General features: G+C 50.7%; 2 protein-coding genes across 2 annotated transcripts in view; one reads left to right on the top strand and one right to left on the bottom strand.

The window, feature by feature from the left end:
- Positions 1-7,746: 7,746 nt before the first annotated feature.
- Positions 7,747-14,342, top strand: B4galnt1 (beta-1,4-N-acetyl-galactosaminyl transferase 1). Its single transcript, XM_013020247.1, has 11 exons — positions 7,747-7,794; positions 8,450-8,668; positions 9,146-9,310; positions 9,449-9,555; positions 10,002-10,042; positions 10,190-10,370; positions 11,302-11,400; positions 11,541-11,731; positions 11,943-12,083; positions 12,325-12,565; positions 13,632-14,342. Exons 2-11 carry the CDS (start codon positions 8,451-8,453, stop codon positions 13,847-13,849), a joined length of 1,602 nt encoding a protein of 533 aa, XP_012875701.1. The 5' UTR covers positions 7,747-7,794; position 8,450; the 3' UTR covers positions 13,850-14,342.
- A 133-nt stretch (positions 14,343-14,475) lies between these two features.
- Positions 14,476-20,291, bottom strand: part of Slc26a10 (solute carrier family 26, member 10) — a 9,477-nt gene continuing 3,661 nt past the window's right edge. The window contains exons 6-18 of the mRNA XM_013020502.1: positions 19,962-20,044; positions 19,674-19,821; positions 19,447-19,560; positions 17,744-17,821; positions 17,557-17,652; positions 16,993-17,099; positions 16,808-16,877; positions 16,620-16,736; positions 16,569-16,572; positions 16,281-16,363; positions 16,137-16,191; positions 15,921-16,027; positions 14,476-14,590 (exon numbers count right to left, since the gene is read on the bottom strand). Of these exons, the coding sequence (XP_012875956.1) occupies positions 14,552-14,590; positions 15,921-16,027; positions 16,137-16,191; positions 16,281-16,363; positions 16,569-16,572; positions 16,620-16,736; positions 16,808-16,877; positions 16,993-17,099; positions 17,557-17,652; positions 17,744-17,821; positions 19,447-19,560; positions 19,674-19,821; positions 19,962-20,044 (1,101 nt within the window). The 3' untranslated portion in view covers positions 14,476-14,551. The remainder of the gene's footprint in view (positions 14,591-15,920; positions 16,028-16,136; positions 16,192-16,280; positions 16,364-16,568; positions 16,573-16,619; positions 16,737-16,807; positions 16,878-16,992; positions 17,100-17,556; positions 17,653-17,743; positions 17,822-19,446; positions 19,561-19,673; positions 19,822-19,961; positions 20,045-20,291) is intronic.

The raw sequence follows: 20,291 nt of genomic DNA, 5'->3' as shown, positions 1-20,291 counted from the left end.
TGAGCCACAGCGCCACTTCCGGCTTTTTTCTTTTTTCTTATGTGGTGCTGAGGAATCGAACCCAGGGCCTCAGGCATGCAAGGCAAGCGCTCTACCCCTGAGCCACCTTCCCAGCCCCACAATAAAAATTTTTAAAAAAAAAGAGGAAAAAAAATACCTCTAAGACTTGTGAAAAAGCAGTGTGTGTTTCCATGGACAGAGTTGGGATGTTGGGGTTCTGCAGTCGGTAGATTCATGTTTTCAGAAACTTGATGCAATTGGCACCTCATTTTTGCTGATACCAATAGAGTTGTGTGTTTGCACAGGCTGGAGTTATCCTCGAAATTTTTGCCTAAAGCACTGTGGGTTTTGGCTATTGCCAAAATGTTTGAGCTAAGGGCCATGTGCTTGCTAGGCAGGTACTCTACCACTTGAGTCCCTAATTCCATCCAGCCCCTATTTGCTTTTGATCTGTTTTTCCAATGTTTTATCAGATTTTTGCCCAGGGTCAGTCACAGTCTGCAATCCTTCTACCTTTAACCTCCTACATTTGCTACAATTACAGCTGTGTACCAACACATATGGCCCAAAGTAGTGTTTCTCAACTGATTGTCTTGGCATATGGAGAAGGGTAAGTCTCTGTTGGATAAATTTGTTCTTGATACAAGAGGAAATTGAGCTCAGCTGACAGCTGCACACTGATTGCTGGCAGCTGTCCCACTAGTATAATCACCAAAATGCCCCCCCATATTTCCCAAAAGCTGGGGAAGCAAAAACCCACCCCCCAAAAGGAAGCCATTGGAGACTAAGCTACACAGCCCCTAGAAGCACTCTGCTTTTTATAACAAACCGTTCAAGACACACCTGTGCACAAAACTCACCCAAAAGACACGCTAGCAAACTAAGATTGCAAAGTTCATCATGGGAATTGGCATCATGAAAGACAGCAAGCTCCATAAACAAGAGAATCCATGCTAAATGGAATTGATTAGCAGCCTGGAAGGTCTTTGTTCTTAAATTTTGTGAGCAGGACCTTGCTCTTGCTAGGCAAGTGCTCTACCACTTGGGTTATTCACCTAGTACCCCCCTTTTTTTTTAGTTTCTTTTTTTTAAGTTGAGGGCCCAGATTTTGCTCAGAGTCAGACTCAGATCTAAATGTTCCTACTTACAGCTTCCCATATGGGTATCAGGAAGACAGACGTGCTACCATGCCCAGTAAGTTTCAAAAGTAAGCATAGCAACTGGAGGTGTGGCTCAAGTGGTAGAGCATCAGCGATAAATAGATAAATGATAGATAGATAGATAGATAGATAGATAGATAGATAGATAGATAGATAGATAGATAGAAACATAAATAGCAATACAAATAATAGTAAGTAGTATGTTTATGGCTGGGAGAATAGACAGACAGATATGATAAAAAGAACAAATAGATCAAATGTCTGCTTCTAATAAAATTCCACTTAGGCCAGGCACCAGTGGCTCACACCTATAATCCTAGCTACTGAAGAGGCTGAGATCTGAGGATCATGGTTCAAAGCCAGCCTGGGCTGAAAAGTCCATGAGACTCTTCTCTCCAATAAATCACTCAGAAGTGGTGCTGTGGCTCAAATGGTAGAATGCTAGCCTTGAGTACAAAGAGGCTCAGGGACAGCCCAGGACTGGAGGAGGAGGAAGAGGGGGAGAATACACTGATAATTAGCATTCATTAGCCAGGCACTGGTAAACCAGTCCTATAATCCTAGCTACTCAAGAGGCTCAAATCTGAGGATTTTGATTTAAAGCCAGACCAGGCAAATAAATACTAGAGACTCTTACCTTCAATTAACCACCAAAAAGCCTAAAATGGAGTCATGACTCAAGTAATTGAACTCCAGCCTTGCGTAAAAAAGCTCAGCCCAAGACTGGCACGCACGCACACGTGCGCGCGTGCGCACGCACACACACACACACACACACACACAGGAATTGGCATTCACTGATGATTCTTGCTCAGAGCAATTTCTATTTTTTTATTTTTTTTCAATTTTTATTTTTGTCTGTCGTGGGGCTTGAACTCTGGGCTTGGGCGCTGTCCCTGTACTCTTCAGCTCAAGGTGAGCATTCTACTGCTTGAGCCACAGCACCACTTCTGGTTTTCTAGTGGTTTATTGGAGATAAGAGTCTCACAGACCTTACTGCCCAGGCTGGTTTTGAACCATGATCCTCAGCTCTCAGCCTCCTGAGTAGCTAGGATTACAGGCATGAGCCACTGGTGCCCGGCGCAATTTTTATTATGATGGTATTTGTTTTGAGGGCAATATAAAGCTCTCAAAATCATTTTTTATTTTCCAACTCCCCTGACTCCATCCACAGTTATCAATTGTCCTTCTTCCTTCCTCTGTATTCATGTGATCAATTATCTATGCAATAACAATGTGGAATCATAGATTAGTAATTCACTGATTTATTTAAATATGGCTGGGCACAGTGCTGAGAATTGAACCCTTTAGGGACTCAGGCACTCTGCCACTCCAGCTGTACCCTCAGCCATTGTGCTTCAGTTTGTTTTTGTGCCAGTTCTGGGGTTGAACTTAGGGCCTAAGTGCTGTCTCCGAGATTTTTTTTGCTCAAGGCTGGCACTCTACCATTTAAGCCATAGCTCCACTTCCAGCTTTTTTGCTTGTTAACTGGAAATAAGTGTCTCATGGATTTTACTGCCCAGGTTAGCTTCAAACATTGATCCTGGGATCTCAGCCTCTTAAGTGGCTATCTTAGATTATAGGTGTGAACCACCAGAGCCCAGCTTTTAGTTTGTTTTCAATAGCATCTCAAGTTTTTTCCTGGGCCAGCCTTGAATTCTCCTCTTCTTGAGTACCTAGGACTGCAAGCATGAGCTATCATACTTCGTTGCTGCTTTTTCCTTTCTTTCTTTCTTGTTTTCCTCTTCTTTTTCAATAGTACAATACTTCATTGCTTTCTGACATTCTGGATTCATCTATAACTTGCTTGCTATATTGCTCAGGCTGTTCTTGAACTCACAACCCTTCTTCCACAGCCTTCCCAATGCTAGGAATACAAGCATGTGTCACCATGCTTAGTTGCTTTTTATTTTCCTTTTTCTCTTTTTTAAAATAGTACTTTATTGTTTTCTGACATTCCAGGCTCATCTGTAACTTTTCCTGTCTCTGCCTTAAGATGAAACCTGGAATGAGTCGAAGGAACATTCTTACCATCTTAGTGAGAAAGATAAATAGAAATTCACCTCTACCAGACCTGGATCTGGTGCACATTTTCTGGTGTGACTTTTTCATTTTTGAAACTGCCATTTCAGAGTGTTGCTGTGTACGTTGTTGACACCAAGTTCTTAACACTGATTCCCTCTTTCTGAAATTATCTAATTAAGCAATAGCTTCTATAGAAAAACATTTGGTCACAGGTGACAGTGAAAGATCAAAAATGGACACACATTCTTTGCAGCCATGCTGATTAAGAGAGAGAGAGAGTTGGGGGCTGGGAAGGTGGCTCAGTGGTAGAGCACTTGCCTTGCATGCATGAGGCCCTGGGTTCGATTCCTCAGCACCACATAAGCAAAACAAAAAAAGCTGGAAGTGGCACTGTGGCTTAAGTGGTAGAGCACTAGCCTTGAGCTGAAGAGTTGAGGGACAGCGCCCAGGCCCAGAGTTCGGGCCCCATGACCGGACGCCCCCCCAAAAAATAAATAAAAATAAAAAGAGAGAGAGAGTTTAGCAAATGCCAGCAGCTCATGCCTATAATCCTAGAAACCCAGGAAGCCTGAAATCTCAGGATCCTGATTGAAAGCCAGCCTGGGAAGAAAGGAGCATGAGACTCCTATCTCTAATTAACTTCCAAAAAGCCAGAAGTAGAAGTGAGCCTCAAGTGACAGAGTGCTAGCTATGATCAAAATAGCCTACTGAGAGCTTCAGGACATGAGTTCAATCCATGTGCTGCTCCTTTCCCCCCACCAAAAAAAAAAAGAGAAAGAGGTAGAGTTTAACTACTACTTGGATCTGGGTTAGCATGATGCCTTGTTTTGATGAACACACATACAGATACATGAAGAAACATAGAAGCAGACAAATAATGCTATATGAAGACCTCAAAAGACATAGTCTGCCCCCTTCATCATGGAATTAGACCTACTGGGACACCTTATCCCAGGAACAAGCCAAAAAACAGCAACTGGGACATTACTCAAGCAAGCAGAAGAGGCCTACCAAACTTGTTCTGGTGATGAGGGATGATCCAGAAGCAGCTTTAAAGAACTGCTCAGATAAGAGGGGATGGTGTCCAATCCTGAATGGAGTCACTGATGCTTGCCCTTTCAAAAGTAACTGAATCTGGGGAGGGAGGGTCAAGAGAAAATAGCTCAGCCAGGCACTGGTGGCTCATGGTTGTAATCCTAGCTACTCAGGAGGCTGAGATCTGAGGATCACCATGGTTTAAAGCCAGCCCAGGCAGGAAAGTTCATGAGACTCTTATCTCCAATAAACCACGAGAAAGTGGCATGGTGGCTCAAGCAGTAGAGCACTGGTCTTGAGCTGAAGAGCTGAGGGTCAGTGCCCAGGTCCACAGTTCAAGCCCCATGACAGACTAAAAGAGAGAGAGAGAGAGAGAGAGAGAGAGAGAGAGAAAGAGAGAAAGAATAGCTCATAAGCATGCCTATCTAATGCCCATACCTGTCTACTACCTTCCAGCTGAGCAACTTGGAACCCACCAAACCCCCTTCCCTTTTCTCCCCAACACTACAATGACCCCCATGTCAACAGGAAGTAGCCAGAAAGGACTGTGAGGCCCCTCAACCTTTTATATCCCTTCAGGGTCTCAAATGATGGGAATCTGCATTGTTCTCATAATCCAAGGCTGCCTTGATGACTTACTTGACCCCTCTCCCCCAGAGCCATTCTCAGAAGTCTCAGCCTCCAAGCAATTCTCAAAAAAAGGCCCTACCCAAAACTATGCATTGCCCAGGCAATGCCTGATTTGACTTCCTAGTCTGACTACACCTAAACTCTGCACCCCTGCCCTCTCCCACTTTCTGAGCTCCTTGGTACCTGGCACCGCTCTTCATGGTCTGAGATAAGTACATACAAGAAGAAAATAAAAGACCAAATTGGTGATGGCAAACATCTGGCTTGTGGAGAAGTATAGGACCCTTAAAATCATAATGCTTCTCAAATGCTTCTTGTGAACTTGCTCCCAGCCATCTGTCTGTACTAATAATTTTGTTTTTTTGTTTGTTTGTTTTTTTGGGTCTGGTCATGGGGCCTGAACTCTGGACCTGGGCACTGTCCCTCAGCTCTTCAGCTCAAGGCTAGCGCTCTACCACTTGAGCCACAGCGCCACTTCCAGCTTTTTTCTTTTTGCTTATGTGGTGCTGAGGAATTGAACCCATGCATGCAAGGCAAGCGCTCTACCACTGAGCCACCTTCCCAGCCCGGTACTAATAATTTTGTATGACCATAAATGATGGTACAGATATCTAAATAGACCTTAGCAAAAGGTAAGGAAAGCAATTTTTTTTGAAGAAAATTACCCTACCAAGACAAGCCCCACAGGCAGTTTTATCAGAACTGTTGCAGGGTTGCAGCTTAGAGAGCTAACCTAGGTAGCTACCTGCAGAACTACCCAAATGAACCTGTTCTGCAAAAAGAAAATATCTTTTAAATGTTTTCAAAAGCAGACTACAATTCTCACATTTTAAAACTTTTTGTTGATATACTAGACTTTATAATTTTTATCTTAAAGCATACAGAAATTTATTTAGATTCTAAATATACAACTAAATACATTTTTACAAACTTCACTTACTTGGTGAAAGTATTTTCTCACAAAATGTTTGTCATGTGGGGCTGGAAAGGTGGCTCAGTGGTAGAGCGCTTGCCTTGCATGCATGAGGCCCTGGGTTCGATTCCTCAGCACCACATACGCAAAAAGAAAAAAAGCCGGAAGTGGCACTGCAGCTCAAGTGGTAGAGCACTAGCCTTAAGCTGAAGAGCTGAAGGACAGCGCCCAGGCCCAGAGTTCAGGCCCTACAACTGGACCCCCCCCCAAAAAAATGTTTGTCATTTCTCAAGGTTAGGTTTTGGCATATGCTGGTCAAGCACCATTGCCACGTTTTTCTTGGGAGTAATTTCTTCACTCAGGCTTGCTTATTTGTTCAATATGTGTGCTGGGGATAGAACTCAGGACCACCTGCATGATAAGCTAGAGCGCTACTCCTGAGTCATATAGACCCCTTGAAGTGTTTTTCATAGGTAAACTTATTAATATTTTCCTTTCTTGCTTAGCAATCTCTAAGATTGTAAAAAAAAAAAAAAAACATTGGCTTGCTTTTACTAGAATCATGTGTAGCCTTGTGTTTTCTCTCTTCCTTCCTTCCTTTTTTTCATCCTGGTGGTGGTGCGAATTTGAACTCAGGGCCTCGGTGCTGTTCTTGAGCTTTTTTTTTTTTGCTCAAGGCTAGCATTCTACCACTTGACCACACCTCCACTTCATTTATTTATTTATTTATTTTGTTTAGTGGTTAATTAGAGGCACGAGTCTCACAGACTTTCCTACGGGGTCTGTTTTTGAATGGCAATCCTCAGGTCTCAGCCTCTTTAGTTGCTAGGATTACAGGCATGAGACACTGGCGCCTGGGGTGCCTGGGGCCTCATGGTTTATTTTTAAATATTAAAATACTTAGTACTTCTAAAGTTTATTTTCCTGTAAGAAGGATGGGATTTCCCTTTTCTTCCAGCTGACTAGTACCTTATTTATATCCACACACCACCGTTCTGTGCATTTCTTATATGCAGCACCACTTCCGGCTTTTTCTGCTTATGTGGGGTTGAGAAATCGAACTCAGGGCCTCATGCATGTGAGGCAAGCTCTTACCACTGAGTCCCCTACTCAGCCCTTGCTTGATCTTTGACTCTGGGCAGTGTCAGGAGTCAGGTTTATCGATGGCCTCAGGTTTACCAAGGCAGAGTTGGGGTCAGTCTGCACCCTCTGGGGTTCCCTTTTGCTGCGAGTCCCAGTCGGGCAGGCAAGAGACGTCCTTTGAATTATTGCGAGTTTCTCTCTCCAGGTTTGTTAGGTCTTGCGAGGAGGGGAAGGGCGTGGCAGGGAGGCGAGGGGAGGGCGGGGGGAAGGCTGCGACTGTCTTTGTTAGCCAGCCAGCGTATTTTTCCCCCTTCCAGGACTAGTTCCTTTATCTCACCCTAGCAAACCAAGCTTCCTTCGAAACGAAATTGGAGAGCATTCCCGCCCACCTCTTCCCAAAGCCCTGTTGTCCATCCTTGTGGATGTGCGGGAATTGGGAGCAGACCCTTGGGATGTCAGGATCTGGGGGCGAAGGGATGCTGAGCTGGAAAGCAGAACCTTCCCGCGGTCCCCGACGCGCCAGGGCAATCTCCTCCGCGCCCACCAGAGGGCGCCGCGTCTCTCGAATTCCCTTCGTGGAGCGGGAGCTCTGCCGCAACCAGCGGGCGAGCCGAGCCGCGGTGCGAGCGCCGAGCCGGGCGGCGGCCCGCGTCCTCCTGGCCCTGCCAGCGGTGCCCGCGATCCCCGGCTTTGTTCTCGGGGCTGAGCTGAGCTACGGCAGATTTTTTTTTGTTTTTCATTCCGTTTTCCCCAGCAGGAAGCATCATGAAACAGCCCCCGCGCTGAGGTCTGCAGAGCCCCGATCTGAAGCGGGAGGAGGGGCAGCGGGAGGACCCCCTCCCCAGCCTCCGCAGGCTCCCCCCGGCCCCATGAGGACCCCCAGGCCGGAGCTGGGAGCCCGGCGCGGCCCGGACCGGAGTCGTGCTGTGGCCGCGGAGCGTTAGACCGGTCAGTGCCGCCCCCCGCCCCGCGGGGTGTGCGTGGGGAGCGAGGCCCGGGGTGGAGGCGAGAAGGAGATGCGCTCCGGGTCCCCAGCGCCGCTCCCCGCCCAGGCCACCCCAGGGGTATTTCCTACAGGGTGATTCTGCATTTTTCCTGACAGGCAAGGTGTCGAAGCCGCCCCTCCGCAGCCCACCGCGGCCCAGGTGATGATCGCACTGAGGAGCGGGGTGGAGGGTGCGGGGGAGGGGGTGGTGAGGTGCGGGGGGGGGCCCGGCCCCCGAGGGGTTGCCCAATGCATATAAAGCAGTGCTTCCTCTCCCCCCCCCCCTATTCGTGCGCCGCTGCATCAGCACCAGCGCGATCCAAATGTCTCTGGGCATAGGGTAAACTGAGAGGGGGGGGGGAAAGGCCGAGGGATCCACAGGGCTGGGGCGTGGGGGGTCATGGAGGTGGGGAGTACGGAGAGGAGTACCGAGGAAAGCACCCTCGAGGCAAATCCTAGCGCCGAGTGTCCAGTGGACGGTGCCCCTCTCCTCCCCGGAGAGCCCGGCTGGAGCCTCCGAGGTCGCCAAGGTCAAGGGCACCAGCTCTCCCCTTCCCTCTCTCCTCCCCCCTCCCCTTTTCTCACTCGGCACCCTACCCCCTCCCACCCCACCTCTAGGATGCGGCTGGGCCGCCGGGCCCTCTGCGCGCTGGTCCTGCTGCTCGCCTGCGCCTCGCTGGGGCTCCTGTACGTGAGCACCCGAGACGCCCCGGGCCTCCGGACCCCTCTTGCGCTGTGGACGCCCGCACAAAGCCCCCCCAGGCCTGAGCTGCTAGATCTTGCCCCTGAGCCCCGCTACGCACACATCCCGGTCAGGATCAAGGAGCAGGTGGTGGGGTGAGTGCGGGCGGCGGCGGCGCGGCGCACCCAGCGCTCGCTGCGCTGCGGGTGGATGGGGCGCTTTTGTCTCCTCCAGCGCTGGGCTCTGGGGGTGCCTGCGGGCTCCGGACTGGTTGAATGGAGCAGAGTGGGTGGTGGAGAAGGGCGGCAGAGGCTTGGGGCTGGAGCAAAGACTGTCCCTGAACGTTGCCATGGCGGAAGGCCCCTGGAAGCTTCCCTGCTCTGTCTTCATTCAGACTTGAGATTCCCGAGTGGTTTCGGTGCGGCCTGTAGGTAGCTCCCGAAACCCTCCTGATAATCGAACCTATATCTTCCGTCTCTGTGAAATGCAGATTTGAGGGATCCATTCCCGAGGACTATTTTGTGTCAGGGGACAGGTATTGGATGGGCAGAGGTGCTGAGCTCACATTGGTTTGTCTTGGGGGACAGAGTTGTGGCGCTGGGCCCTGAAGAACTCTTCCCTCCCCCCTTCAGGTTGCTGGCTCAGAACTACTGCAGTTGTGAATCCAGTGGGGGGAGCCTGTTTCTCCCCTTCCAGAAACAGGTACGAGCCTTTGACTTCACCAAGGCTTTTGACCCCGAGGAACTGAAAGCTGCCTTTGCCTCCAGGGAACAGGAGTTTCAAGCCTTCCTTTCAAGGTACCGGTGAGAAAAAAAAAGGGGGGGGCACAAGCCTGCCAGGGGAGGGGAGTAGAGGTGTTGGGATGGCTGTGCCAGGAGAGAGATGCCCCCTTCTCTCCTAACTCCTCTCCTGTGCTCCCCTGCCTCCATGACCAGGAGCCAGTCCCCCGCTGACCAGCTGCTCATAGCCCCTGCCAACTCCCCACTACAGTATCCCCTGCAGGGTGTGGAGGCTCCACCGCTCAGGAGCATCTTGGTGCCAGGTGAGGAAGCAGGGTCCTAGGGGATGGCCTAGGCCATCATGGGGATGGCAGAGCTAGCTGATGAATGGAAAAGAGGGAAGAGTGGTTTGAGAGGGATGACCTCTGATGAAAGGGTGTGTGGAGTGTATAGGGGGAGATTAGAAGGGGGAAAAAAAGTGGAAGAAACTCTAGGGTTATCAGGAATTGCAGAAGATAGAAACTGGGGAGACTGGGGGGGGAGAATTTTTTTCTTTGCTGACTGAATAAAAGATAGCTAGCTAGTACAGACCATTGAAGAAGAAATGGACTAAAAAAATCAATCACTGTAGTCTATGTTAGGCAATATGCGGTTGAAGACTGGATAGGAGGTACAGATTTCTGTGTGGTGTGTAGTGAAAGGAGAGATAAAAATCAGGTAGAAGAAATCAGGGCTGTCTTTGTAATCCTGATCCCATTCTTTCTCCCAGGGCTGAGCCTGCAGGCAGCTTCAGGTCAGGAGTTATACCAGGTGAGGGAAAACAAGAGAGGAAAGAGTAGGTGGGCCTGGAGAAAGCTGGGAGGGAGACGAGACCACAAGGAAAAGGAATGGGGGAATCGGGAAGGCAAGCTGTGAATTTGTAGCCTGATCTCCGTGCTCTCCGATCCCCTGTGCCAGGTGAACCTGTCTGCCTCACTGGGCACCTGGGACGTGGCAGGGGAAGTGAGTGGGGTGACTATCACCGGAGAGGGGCAGCCAGATCTCACTCTTGCCAGCTCAGGGTTGGACCAGCTGAACCGACAGCTGCAGCTGGTCACTTACAGCAGCCGGAGCTACCAGGCCAACACAGCAGACACAGGTGCGAGGCCTGGACTGAGGTAGGGACGGGCTGGATGAACCAAAAGAATCCAGAAAAGCTGCAACGGGCAAATGGCAAAGGGCACGGGAGGTAGTTGGGCAACAGGCAGAGCTGCCCAGCCACACAACGGATGTTTCAGTTGGGCCAGAAGGGCCAGGGAGGGGGAAAAGGAGCCTTTGTTCATCCTGGGGCCACAGCAGGCTCGGGGGAAACTGGAGCCTTGGGTGTGTCCCCACTTCTGGCCAATCATGGGGGGGAGGGCCCAGGAAATGACCTCATCAGGAGCCAGAAGTCTTAAGCTCTATTCCTAATCCACCCCTTGTGACAGAGTAAACGGCCTTACCTTCTTGAATCCTTATTTCTCCTCTGACAAAAAGAACATAGCATAATCCTGAGGCTTCTCTTCAAATGTGGAGTGTTTGCTCCCCCTTAGGGCCTCCCTCTGCTCTGGGAAAGCTCTTACCCTAGATGTTTTGCCTGGCGGCTCCATCTTGTCATTTAGATATGAACTCAAATCTCTTAACCATTACATTACTTGCTTTAATCTTTCATTGACTGTCACCTACTCTTGAATTTCCTTATTTACTTAGCCTGAGAACAGGTTCCTCTGAGCATTGTTTGATGCTGGGTAAATATGGGCAAGTTCCTTTTCTGTGTCTTCCACTTCATTTTCTCTGGTAGAAATGTGATGGGGGCTATCATCAGGAGTGAATGAATTCCAAAACTGTCTAGCCCATAGTAAATGCTCATTCATGGACTTCTATTCCACAGTTAAGACTGTCAATTCCATGGGCCTAAGAACCTTGTATTCATGTCCACTTTGGCTTACAAAGGTGGAACACAGAGCAGGCACTTACCGATTGATCAAAAAGAAAAAAAAAAGAGTGCTGTTCCACCCTTGAAGGCACAGCCCCATGTCCTGTATTCCCAGTTCGGTTCTCCACCGCGGGACATGAGGCTGCCTTCACCATCCGCATAAGACATCCCCCAAACCCTCGGCTGTACCCGTCTGGGTCTCCACCCCAGGGAGGTGAGGCGGTGAGGATGGAAAGTAGCCCTGGAGGAGGGAGGAATGAATGGGCGGCCCTGGGGATGGGGGGGGGGAGATGTCTTCCTGTTTCTCTTTTCCCACTCTCCCCCCGCCCACCTACATCCTGCGCCTCATTTCAGCCCAGTACAACATCAGTGCTCTGGTCACTATTGCCACCAAGACCTTCCTTCGCTATGATCGTCTCCGTGCACTCATCGCCAGCATTCGCCGCTTCTACCCCACCGTCACCGTGGTCATCGCCGACGACAGCGACAAGCCGGAGCGCGTCAGCGGCCCCCACGTAGAACACTATCTCATGCCCTTCGGCAAGGTGCGCAGACAGCCCGGCTGAGCTGGGCGATCGGGGACTGGGGGCGATGGGGTGTGTCCTTAATCCGCGCCACCAGCGCAATCTGCTTCAAAACCCATCCTTGGAACGCACTCAGAGACCCAGAGGGGTCCACGGGTTCTTGCGAGAGGAGTCGGAGAAGAGGAAGGCGGCGTTCACAGCCTCCCCTCCCCGCCTGGCCCTCTCCCCCCAGGGCTGGTTCGCCGGGAGGAACCTGGCAGTGTCTCAAGTCACAACCAAATACGTGCTGTGGGTGGACGACGACTTCATCTTCACGGCGCGCACGCGGCTGGAGAGGCTGGTGGATGTGCTGGAGCGGACGCCGCTGGACCTGGTAGGGAGGCCCGCGAGTTTTGGGCTGGAGGAAGGGCCTTGAACGACCGGCTCAAGCCAAAGACCAGAGCTGCAATCCACGCGAGGAGACGGGGACGGGGTGGGGTGGGAGGGGCTGTCTGGATCCTGCGGGAGGGGGGGACAATGGGGCCGGGAACCAGCGGAGGCGCAGGGAGCACTGTGGACCCTCTTGGGGTGCTCAGGCTGCACCTGGAACCCCGTCCCCGTCCCCTTCCCCGCAGGTGGGAGGCGCCGTGCGCGAGATCTCCGGCTTCGCCACCACTTACCGGCAGCTGCTGAGCGTGGAGCCCGGAGCCCCAGGCCTCGGGAATTGTTTCCGGCAAAAGCGCGGCTTCCACCACGAGCTGGTGGGCTTCCCAGGCTGCGTGGTTACCGACGGCGTGGTTAACTTCTTCCTGGCACGCACTGATAAAGTGCGCGAGGTGGGCTTCGACCCGCGCTTCAGCCGAGTGGCACACCTGGGTGAGTGGCGCCCCCTCCCGGCCGGGCCTGGAAGGGCACCCCCGCCGCAGCGCCGTGCTAGACACCTTGCAGACTGGGCCCAGACGGCATGGGCCCCTCCTGCTTGCCCTCGCTGGTCACTGCCACCTGCACCCCCAAGGCAGTTCTGCACGGTGGGCGAGGGGGAGACAGAAATTCACCCTGTCCTAACCAACATGCCAACTTTTTTTTTTTTGGTGCGGGTCCTACGGCTTGAACTCAGGGCCTGGGTACTGTCCTTGCGCTCTGATTTTTCTCGAGGCTGGTGCTCTACTACTTGAGCCACAGAGTCACTTCTGGCCTAATTTCTAAGTAGTTTATTGGAGATAAGAGTCTCACAAGCTTTCCCGCCCAGGCTGGCTTCAAACCCCAATCTTAAGATCTCAGCCTCCTGAGAAGCTAGGATTACCGACATGAGCCACCAACATGCCTTTTAAAACCAATGGCCAGCATCGTGGCTGAATCAGCCTTGAACTTCAGAGCCAGTGTTATACCACAACCACCCCTCCTCCACTCCCAGCGGCTTCCCCTGATTAAGATGACCATTCCCAGAGGGCCCCATACAGCATGTATTGCACCTTTGAGAGTGGGAAGTAGTCCATTTTTTAAAATTAGTATTAATTTTGAAGCAGATGCCATTCTCCACAAGAGTACAGCTGAGCGAGGGAATGGGGTTAATTCAGGTGCCAACATTCTTAGGAATGGTGTCTTTCGCTGGATGCTGGTGGCTCACGCCTGTAATCCTAGCTACTCAGGAGGCTGAGATCTGAGGATTGCAGTTCAAAGCCAGCCAGGGCAGGAAAAGTCTGTGAGACTTCAATAAAACACCAGAAAACTGGAAGTGGTGTGTGGCTCAAGTGGTAGAGTGCTTGCCTTGAGCTGAAGAGCTGAGGGGCAGTGCACTGGTCTAGAGTTCAAGCCCCATAACCAACCAAAAAAAAAGAAAGAAATGGTGTCTTTCTTTGCATCGGCACCCCCCATAGCCTCATTCAGTTCTCCCTTGAGGCTTGTTGGCCTATTCTTCACTGAAGGTTCTCTCTACCCCTAGAATTCTTCCTGGATGGCCTTGGTTCCCTTCGGGTTGGCTCTTGTTCCAACGTCATTGTGGATCATGCATCAAAGTTGAAGCTGCCCTGGGTGTCAAGGGGTGCTGGAGCAGAGACTTATGCCCGCTACCGGTACCCAGGATCGCTGGATGAAAGTCAGGTGGCCAAACACCGCCTGCTCTTCTTCAAACACCGGCTGCAGTGCATGACCGCTGAATGACAGCCACTTGGGGCCTTCCCCTTTTCAGGCTGGACCTGCTTCCTCATCCCTGCCAGGAAAATTTCCAGCAAACCTCTCCACCCTGCGAGCACGCCAGGATTTCCCCGCCCCTTCAGAACCTGATTCCAAGTAGGGGCCTGTCCTGGTGACACCTCTCCTTTTCTGTAAGTGCCCAGGGGCCTGATGGAGCCATAACCTCTTCCACAGCCAGTGCCAAGTTCTCCCCCCCCACACCCCATTCTATGGGGCAGGAAGTGGGGGGTTCACTTTCCAAGTGCCAAAGAGCCCAGGAGGACTCTAAGACCCTGAAGTGAAAACATGCTCCTCTCATCTCCTTGGATCTGGGGGTGGTGGGGGAGCTCCCAATGTGCAATCCCAGGGCCATGTACCCCATCCCCAGCTCTGGATCCAACACTCTGTGCACCAGCTCCAGCCCTCCCCTTCCCAGAGAGCACTGTGACTCTGGAGCTCCAAGGGGCTGGTGAACACATGGTGAAAGCCACTTGTACTTGTGTCTCTGAGGTGCTGTGGGTAGGTGGGTGGGTGGGGGCACTGGGATTTCCCATGCAGACATCCAGACCCACCTCATGGACCCCAGAGGTGTTCCGTTTTTGTTTATTGGTGATGTTAAATATAAGGCTCAGGGACCACAGCCCTCCTCTCACATACATTGCTGGGGCAATCCACACTGACATGATTCGGTCAGACCCACACTGTGCAAATCTTTTGGCCAGTGAGCTCCTGGAGAAGAAGGAAGATAAGTCAGGAATACATTTAGAACCCCTTCCATCACCAATAATTATTCAGGCCTTTGTGGCACACCACCCCTCTGGGACCTTAGTTCTTCAATTCTTTACCCACAGCTTGGCCAGTCTCCTTGACTTGGTCCTAAATCCACTAATCACCTCCTCTTTATTCTTTCCTTCCCCACCCCCCACCTCCCCAGTAGTAGGGCTTAAACTCAGGGCTCCTGCTTAGCTTTCTTTCTTTCTTCCTTCCTTCCTTCCTTTCTTTCTTTCTCCCCCCCCCTCTCTCCCCTCTCTTTCTTCTTTCTTCTTTTTTTTTTGTCAGTCGTGGGGCTTGAACTCTGGGCCTGGGCGCTGTCCCTCAGCTCTTCAGCTCAAGGCGACCGCTCTACCACTTGAGCTACAGCGCCACTTCCGGTTTTCTGGTGGTTTATTGGAGATAGGAGTCTCACGGTCTCTCCTGCCCAGGCTGGCTTTGAACCGAGATCCTCAGATCTCAGCCTCCTGAGTAGCTAGGATTACAGGCGTGAGCCACCAGCGCCCGGCTTCTTCTTTCTTTTTTTTGCCAGTCCTGGAGCTTGAACTCTGGGCCTGGGTGCTGTCCTTGAGCTTCTTTTGCTCAAGGCAAGCACTCTACTACTTAAACCACAGTGCCACCCTGAGTAATTTGTTTGAGATAAGAATCTCACAGACTTTTTTTGCCTGGGATAGCTTCCAACTGCAATCTTCAGCTCTCAGCCTCCTGAGTAGCTAGGATTACAGGCATGAGCCACCACCACACCACATTGCTTAGCTTTTTCACTCAGGCTGACACTCTTCCACTTGAGCCACATCTATACTTCTGGCTTTTTGCTGGTTAATTAGAGATACGAGTCTCACAGACCTTTCTGCCCAGGCTGGCTTTGAACCATGATCCTCAGATCTCAGTCTCCAGAGTAGCTAGGATTACAGTGGTAGGCCACTGGCACTAGTTCCTTTTTAAATTTAATTTCTTTTTTGTGCCAGTCCTACAGCTTGAACTCAGGGCCTAGGCACTGTCTGTGAGCTTTTGTACTCAAGGCTAGCATTCTACCACTTGAGCCACACCTCTACTTCTAGTTTGTTAGCGCTTAATTGAAGTTAAGAGTCTTAAGGACTTCTTCCCAAGCTGGCTTCAAACCAAGATCCTCAGATCTCAGCCTCCTACGTAGCTAGGATTACTGGTGCCCAGTTGCTCCTTCCTTCTGAACCCTTCTCCTTCTCCTTTTCCTAAAACCTCCTCATCCACTTTTCTCTCACCCTAGCTCAACACCTCCTCGTTCCCACTCCTGACACTTGTCTCTTACCAGTCTCTCCAGGGCATGTGCAGCGGCATCCTGCACACTCACAAAGAGTTGTTCTGGGGTCATTCTATTCAGAAGTCCTGCCCTGGTCAGCGTCTCCAACACTGAGGCTGTCAAGGGAGGGTATCAGCTCTGGGGCCAAAATCCATCGTGTGTTCCTCTCCCTTCCCCAAGTATTCAAATCATGTCACCAGCCCGTCCATCCTTCTTCGCACTCACCATTACATTGAGCCAGGAGAAGGTGGATCCCAGCATCCTGGCATCGACTGGCAAGCTGCAAAGACAGAGCAGACAGGTGAACTCTCAAATCAAAGGGGAGGAGTGGGATAATGACTTTTTCCCCTAGCCTACCCACAACCTCACCTGTGCCACTTCTCTGGCTCCAGCAGCATCTGCAAAGGTGACACCACTGAAGTCTAGGACCACCACTCTGACAGGGTCAGCAACTAAGATGAGAGAAAGCAGGAGATTCTTCCTGTCTCCGTGCATCATGTCCAGATCTCCATCCCACCTTGCCATCCCATCTCACCCGTATCAGATGGGCCATCTGGCTTTGGAGAGTCCTATAAGTAGAGAAAGGGGGGTCACCTCCCTCAAGACACAGGTGTGGACACGAGCCCCTTGGGCAAAGATCTGCTGCAGAACATACACCAGGCTTCAAAACCCAGAGCACCCACACTCCTCTGTGATCAAAGCCTTCACCTTGCCCTGTCCTCCAAGCCCCAGGTGCCATTCCAGGAGGCGTCGAAATTGCCCTCGGGTCCCAAAGTAGAGTGGTGTTGGATAGCTCAAGATGCAGAGACCTGGGACCTGCCGGAGCTAAAGGGTGAAAGGATCAGAGAAGCACCCCAGCCTAATTTCCCTTTCTTCTTTGGCTCAAACCTACCCACCTTGTGACTCTCTCTGAGTGGTCTGTAGAGTTCAGTCCCCTCAGCCAGTCCAAGTGCCAAACACTGCACCCTGGAGAAGGAGCTGGGGTCAGATTCCCAACTGTGCCTGGCCTAGCTAGAAAGTCACCCAACTGCCACATCTTACCCTTTCCCTTCGTCTCAACTCTGCTCATCTGTATACCTACCTCTGGGTACGGCAGACCACAGTCATCATGGAGAAGACCACGCCCACAGCCAAGCCCAGGTCCACGTTCAGGGTCACTACAGCCACCCATGTGACCACCCACACGGCCTGCAGGATGTGGATTGGAGTGGACTTCCCAGAGGAAAGACTGGGATCCAAGGGCAGTGACTACCAGGGCAAGTGATAGGAAGGGATGGTCCAGGAGAAATGAGCAAGTATGATAGAAGGAAGGGACAGGGTTGACTCAGTGGGATACACAGGAAATGTACCTTCCAACCATGTGCCAGATGGGAGGTTACAAATACTCAAGTCTGAGCTGGGGAGCTTAGTGGCGAGACACTTGCCTAATATTCATGAGACCCTGGGTTCAATCCACCCACAAAGCCTTTACACATGTATTTGGTATGAGGGGTTCACCTCACCCTTCCCCTTGTCTCTGACAAATGTAAGAGATAAGAAGAATTGAAGAATTTAGAACTAAGACTATAGTTTAGGCCCAGGACAAGGCTGGGGATGCTGGGACGCTAGATAAAGCCAATTGGGGAATTATGTTCGTATTTCTCACAAAGTCCATGCGGCTGATACGCCATAGCTGAGGAAGTTCCTGCATCTGGAAGAACATCTGGCGCATGCTGGAGATGTTGATGCAAGCCAGGACAGCCTTGGGGCAGAGAAGATGGGCTGATTACCCCCAAGGTCCTGGAAGACAGCCACACTTCCTCTGGTATTCCCACACCTCCTCTGCTCCTTACCTTGGGCAGATAGTAAAAGAAGGGCCCCAGCCACAGGAGCACCGACAAGACCACCATGCAGGAGAAGAGGCCTGCAAGCTGAAGGCAAGGAGAGACAGAAGAAAGGGAGGAAGGAAACCTCCTCCACCCCCCCTCCTGCGGGAGAGCCTGTCCCCCATACCCTCTGCCTCGTCTCAGGAAATCTCCCTCCTTCCCCACAGATAGCCCTGACTTTATCCCTCTCCTTCTTCCAGTTAAATGATGACTATTCTATTTGTCACTCTTCCCCAGATGTGTGCAGCTCAAGTTCAAGTTCTCATGTGTGTGTGTTTGTGTGTGTTGTGTATGTGTGTGTGTGTGTGCATGCGTGCCAGTTTTTTTTGGGGGGGTCCAGTCGTGGGGCCTGAACTCTGGGCCTGGGCATTATCCCTCAGCTCTTCAGCTCAAGGCTAGCGCTCTACCACCTGAGCCACAATGCCACTTCCGGCTTCTTTTCTTTTTGCTTATGTGGTGCTGAGGAATCAAACCCAGGGCCTCAGGCATGCAAGGCAAGGGCTGTACCACTGAGCCACCTTCCCAGCCCCATGAGTGCCAGTTTTAAGGCTTAAATTCAGGGTCCTGGGTACTGTCCCTAAGCTTTTTTTGCTCAAGGCTAGTGCTCTACCATTTGAGCCTCACTTCCACTTTTGGCTTTTTTCTTTTTTTTTTTTTTTGATGGTTGAGATAAGAGTCTTGTGGACTTTGCTACCTGGACTGGCTTTGAACCTTGATTCTCAGATCTCAGACTCCAGAATAGCTAGGATTATAGACATGAGCCACTGGGGTCTGGCTAAGTTCTTTAGTTTTGTAACAAACTTCCATTTTAAAAGCCATACTTGGTTCACCCTACAAGCAGGCTAACTACCTGTTTAGAGTACCAGCAAAGGAAAGAAAACAAAAAATATTGAGACTGTTAAGTAATATTTCTTTAAAAAACAAAATAAAAAACAGGGCTGGGAAGTTGGCTCAGTGGCAGAGTTCTTGGCTTGCATGCATGAGACCCTGGGTTCAATTCCTCAGGACCACATAAGCAGAAAAAAGCCAGAAGTGGCACTGTAGCTCAAGTGGTAGAGCGCTAGCCTTGAGCTGAAGAGCTGAGGGACAGCGCCCAGGCCCAGAGTTGAGCCCCCATGACCAACCAAAAAACAATAACAAAAAAAACATCCTGTAATCCTAGCTACTCAGGAAGCTGAGATCTGAGGATTGTGGTTCAAAGCCAGCCCGGACATGAAAGTCTGTGAGACTCTGATCTCCAGTTAACCACCAGAAAACCACAAAACCAGAAGTGACTCTGTGGCTCAAGAGCTAAAGCTCTTGTCTTGAGCTGAAGAGCTCAGGGACAGTTCCCAGGCCCAGAGTTCAAACCCCATGACCAACCAAAAAGAAGAAAGAAAGAAAGGAAGAAAGAAAGGAAGGAAAAAAAATGAAAAAAAACAGAATTTTACCTCTTAAATGTATAGTTTCATATGCTTTTTATCTCCAATGACATCTGAGGCACCATAATCTTTTTCAGGCTTAGTGCCTGCAAAGGTCTTCAGGGATCCTTGGTGTCTTCTATCTCTCCTCTCCTTCATGCCCTCACTCATTCCCCCTCACATTCCCACCCTCCTCTAGACTGATGCCAACTCTCCATCTGTTTCTTCACCCCCACCACCTGGCCTCAGTGTCCCATCCTTTCTCCTCACCTGTGTGTTACCACCAGCATCCGCTAGTAGGCTGGTCGTAGCCAGTGTGGCTGAGTTAGGAAAGCAAGAGAAGAGGGAGGAAACAAGGTTGGAGACACCATGGGCCAAGAGTTCCTGGAGGGATGCAGTGAGTAGAAGAGGAATGAGACACAGGCACGGGGGAGTATGGTTATGGGATTATCTTCTGAATGAGTCTGGGGATGGGGTGTCCACAGTCGTAGTCTTACCTGGTTTGGATCAATCGTGTAGTTATACTTGTCTGCATAGATGGAGGCCAGAGAGGTGGACACAGCAAAAGTAACCAGTGCTATGGGTAGAGAGTCAGCCAGAATCCTGGGCAGCTCCACCATGCTGGGGAGAAGGGGTTGGGGAAATCTGGAAGAAGGAAGAATCCACAGTGAGGGTGGGCTGGGTGCAACAAGGAAGGAAGGGAAGATAGGGTGGGGCAGGACAAGAGGGAATGTTTTAGGAGACACCGGGAAGAGCACAAGGCTGTTTTTTTCTTTCTCTCTTACCCTTCAGGCAACAGCCCTACTACTTGGACATTATATCTTGTGTCCAGGGAAGAGGTGTAGCACAGCACAGAGGCCAAAAGCACCTGGAGAAAAGAACACATTAGGATCTAGGAGAGGATGAGGATCTCTGGGAAAGGCTAGAAAGGGCTCAACATGAAAGAGCATCCCAATGTAGGTGGCCTTTGAAACCCAGCAATTGGTGAAGCTATGGTGTATTTAAGAGGGGCGTGTGACTTTGGAAAGCAGTCTGGAGGGTCCTTAGAAAGCTAAAGATTGACCTCCCTTACGACCCAGTCATACCACTTCTAGGCATCTACCCTGAACAACAGG

Source organism: Dipodomys ordii, unplaced genomic scaffold (genome assembly GCF_000151885.1).
Source record: "Dipodomys ordii isolate 6190 unplaced genomic scaffold, Dord_2.0 Scaffold3, whole genome shotgun sequence".
Taxonomy (NCBI): Eukaryota; Metazoa; Chordata; class Mammalia; order Rodentia; family Heteromyidae; genus Dipodomys; species Dipodomys ordii.
This window is presented reverse-complemented; position numbering and strand designations above follow the sequence as displayed.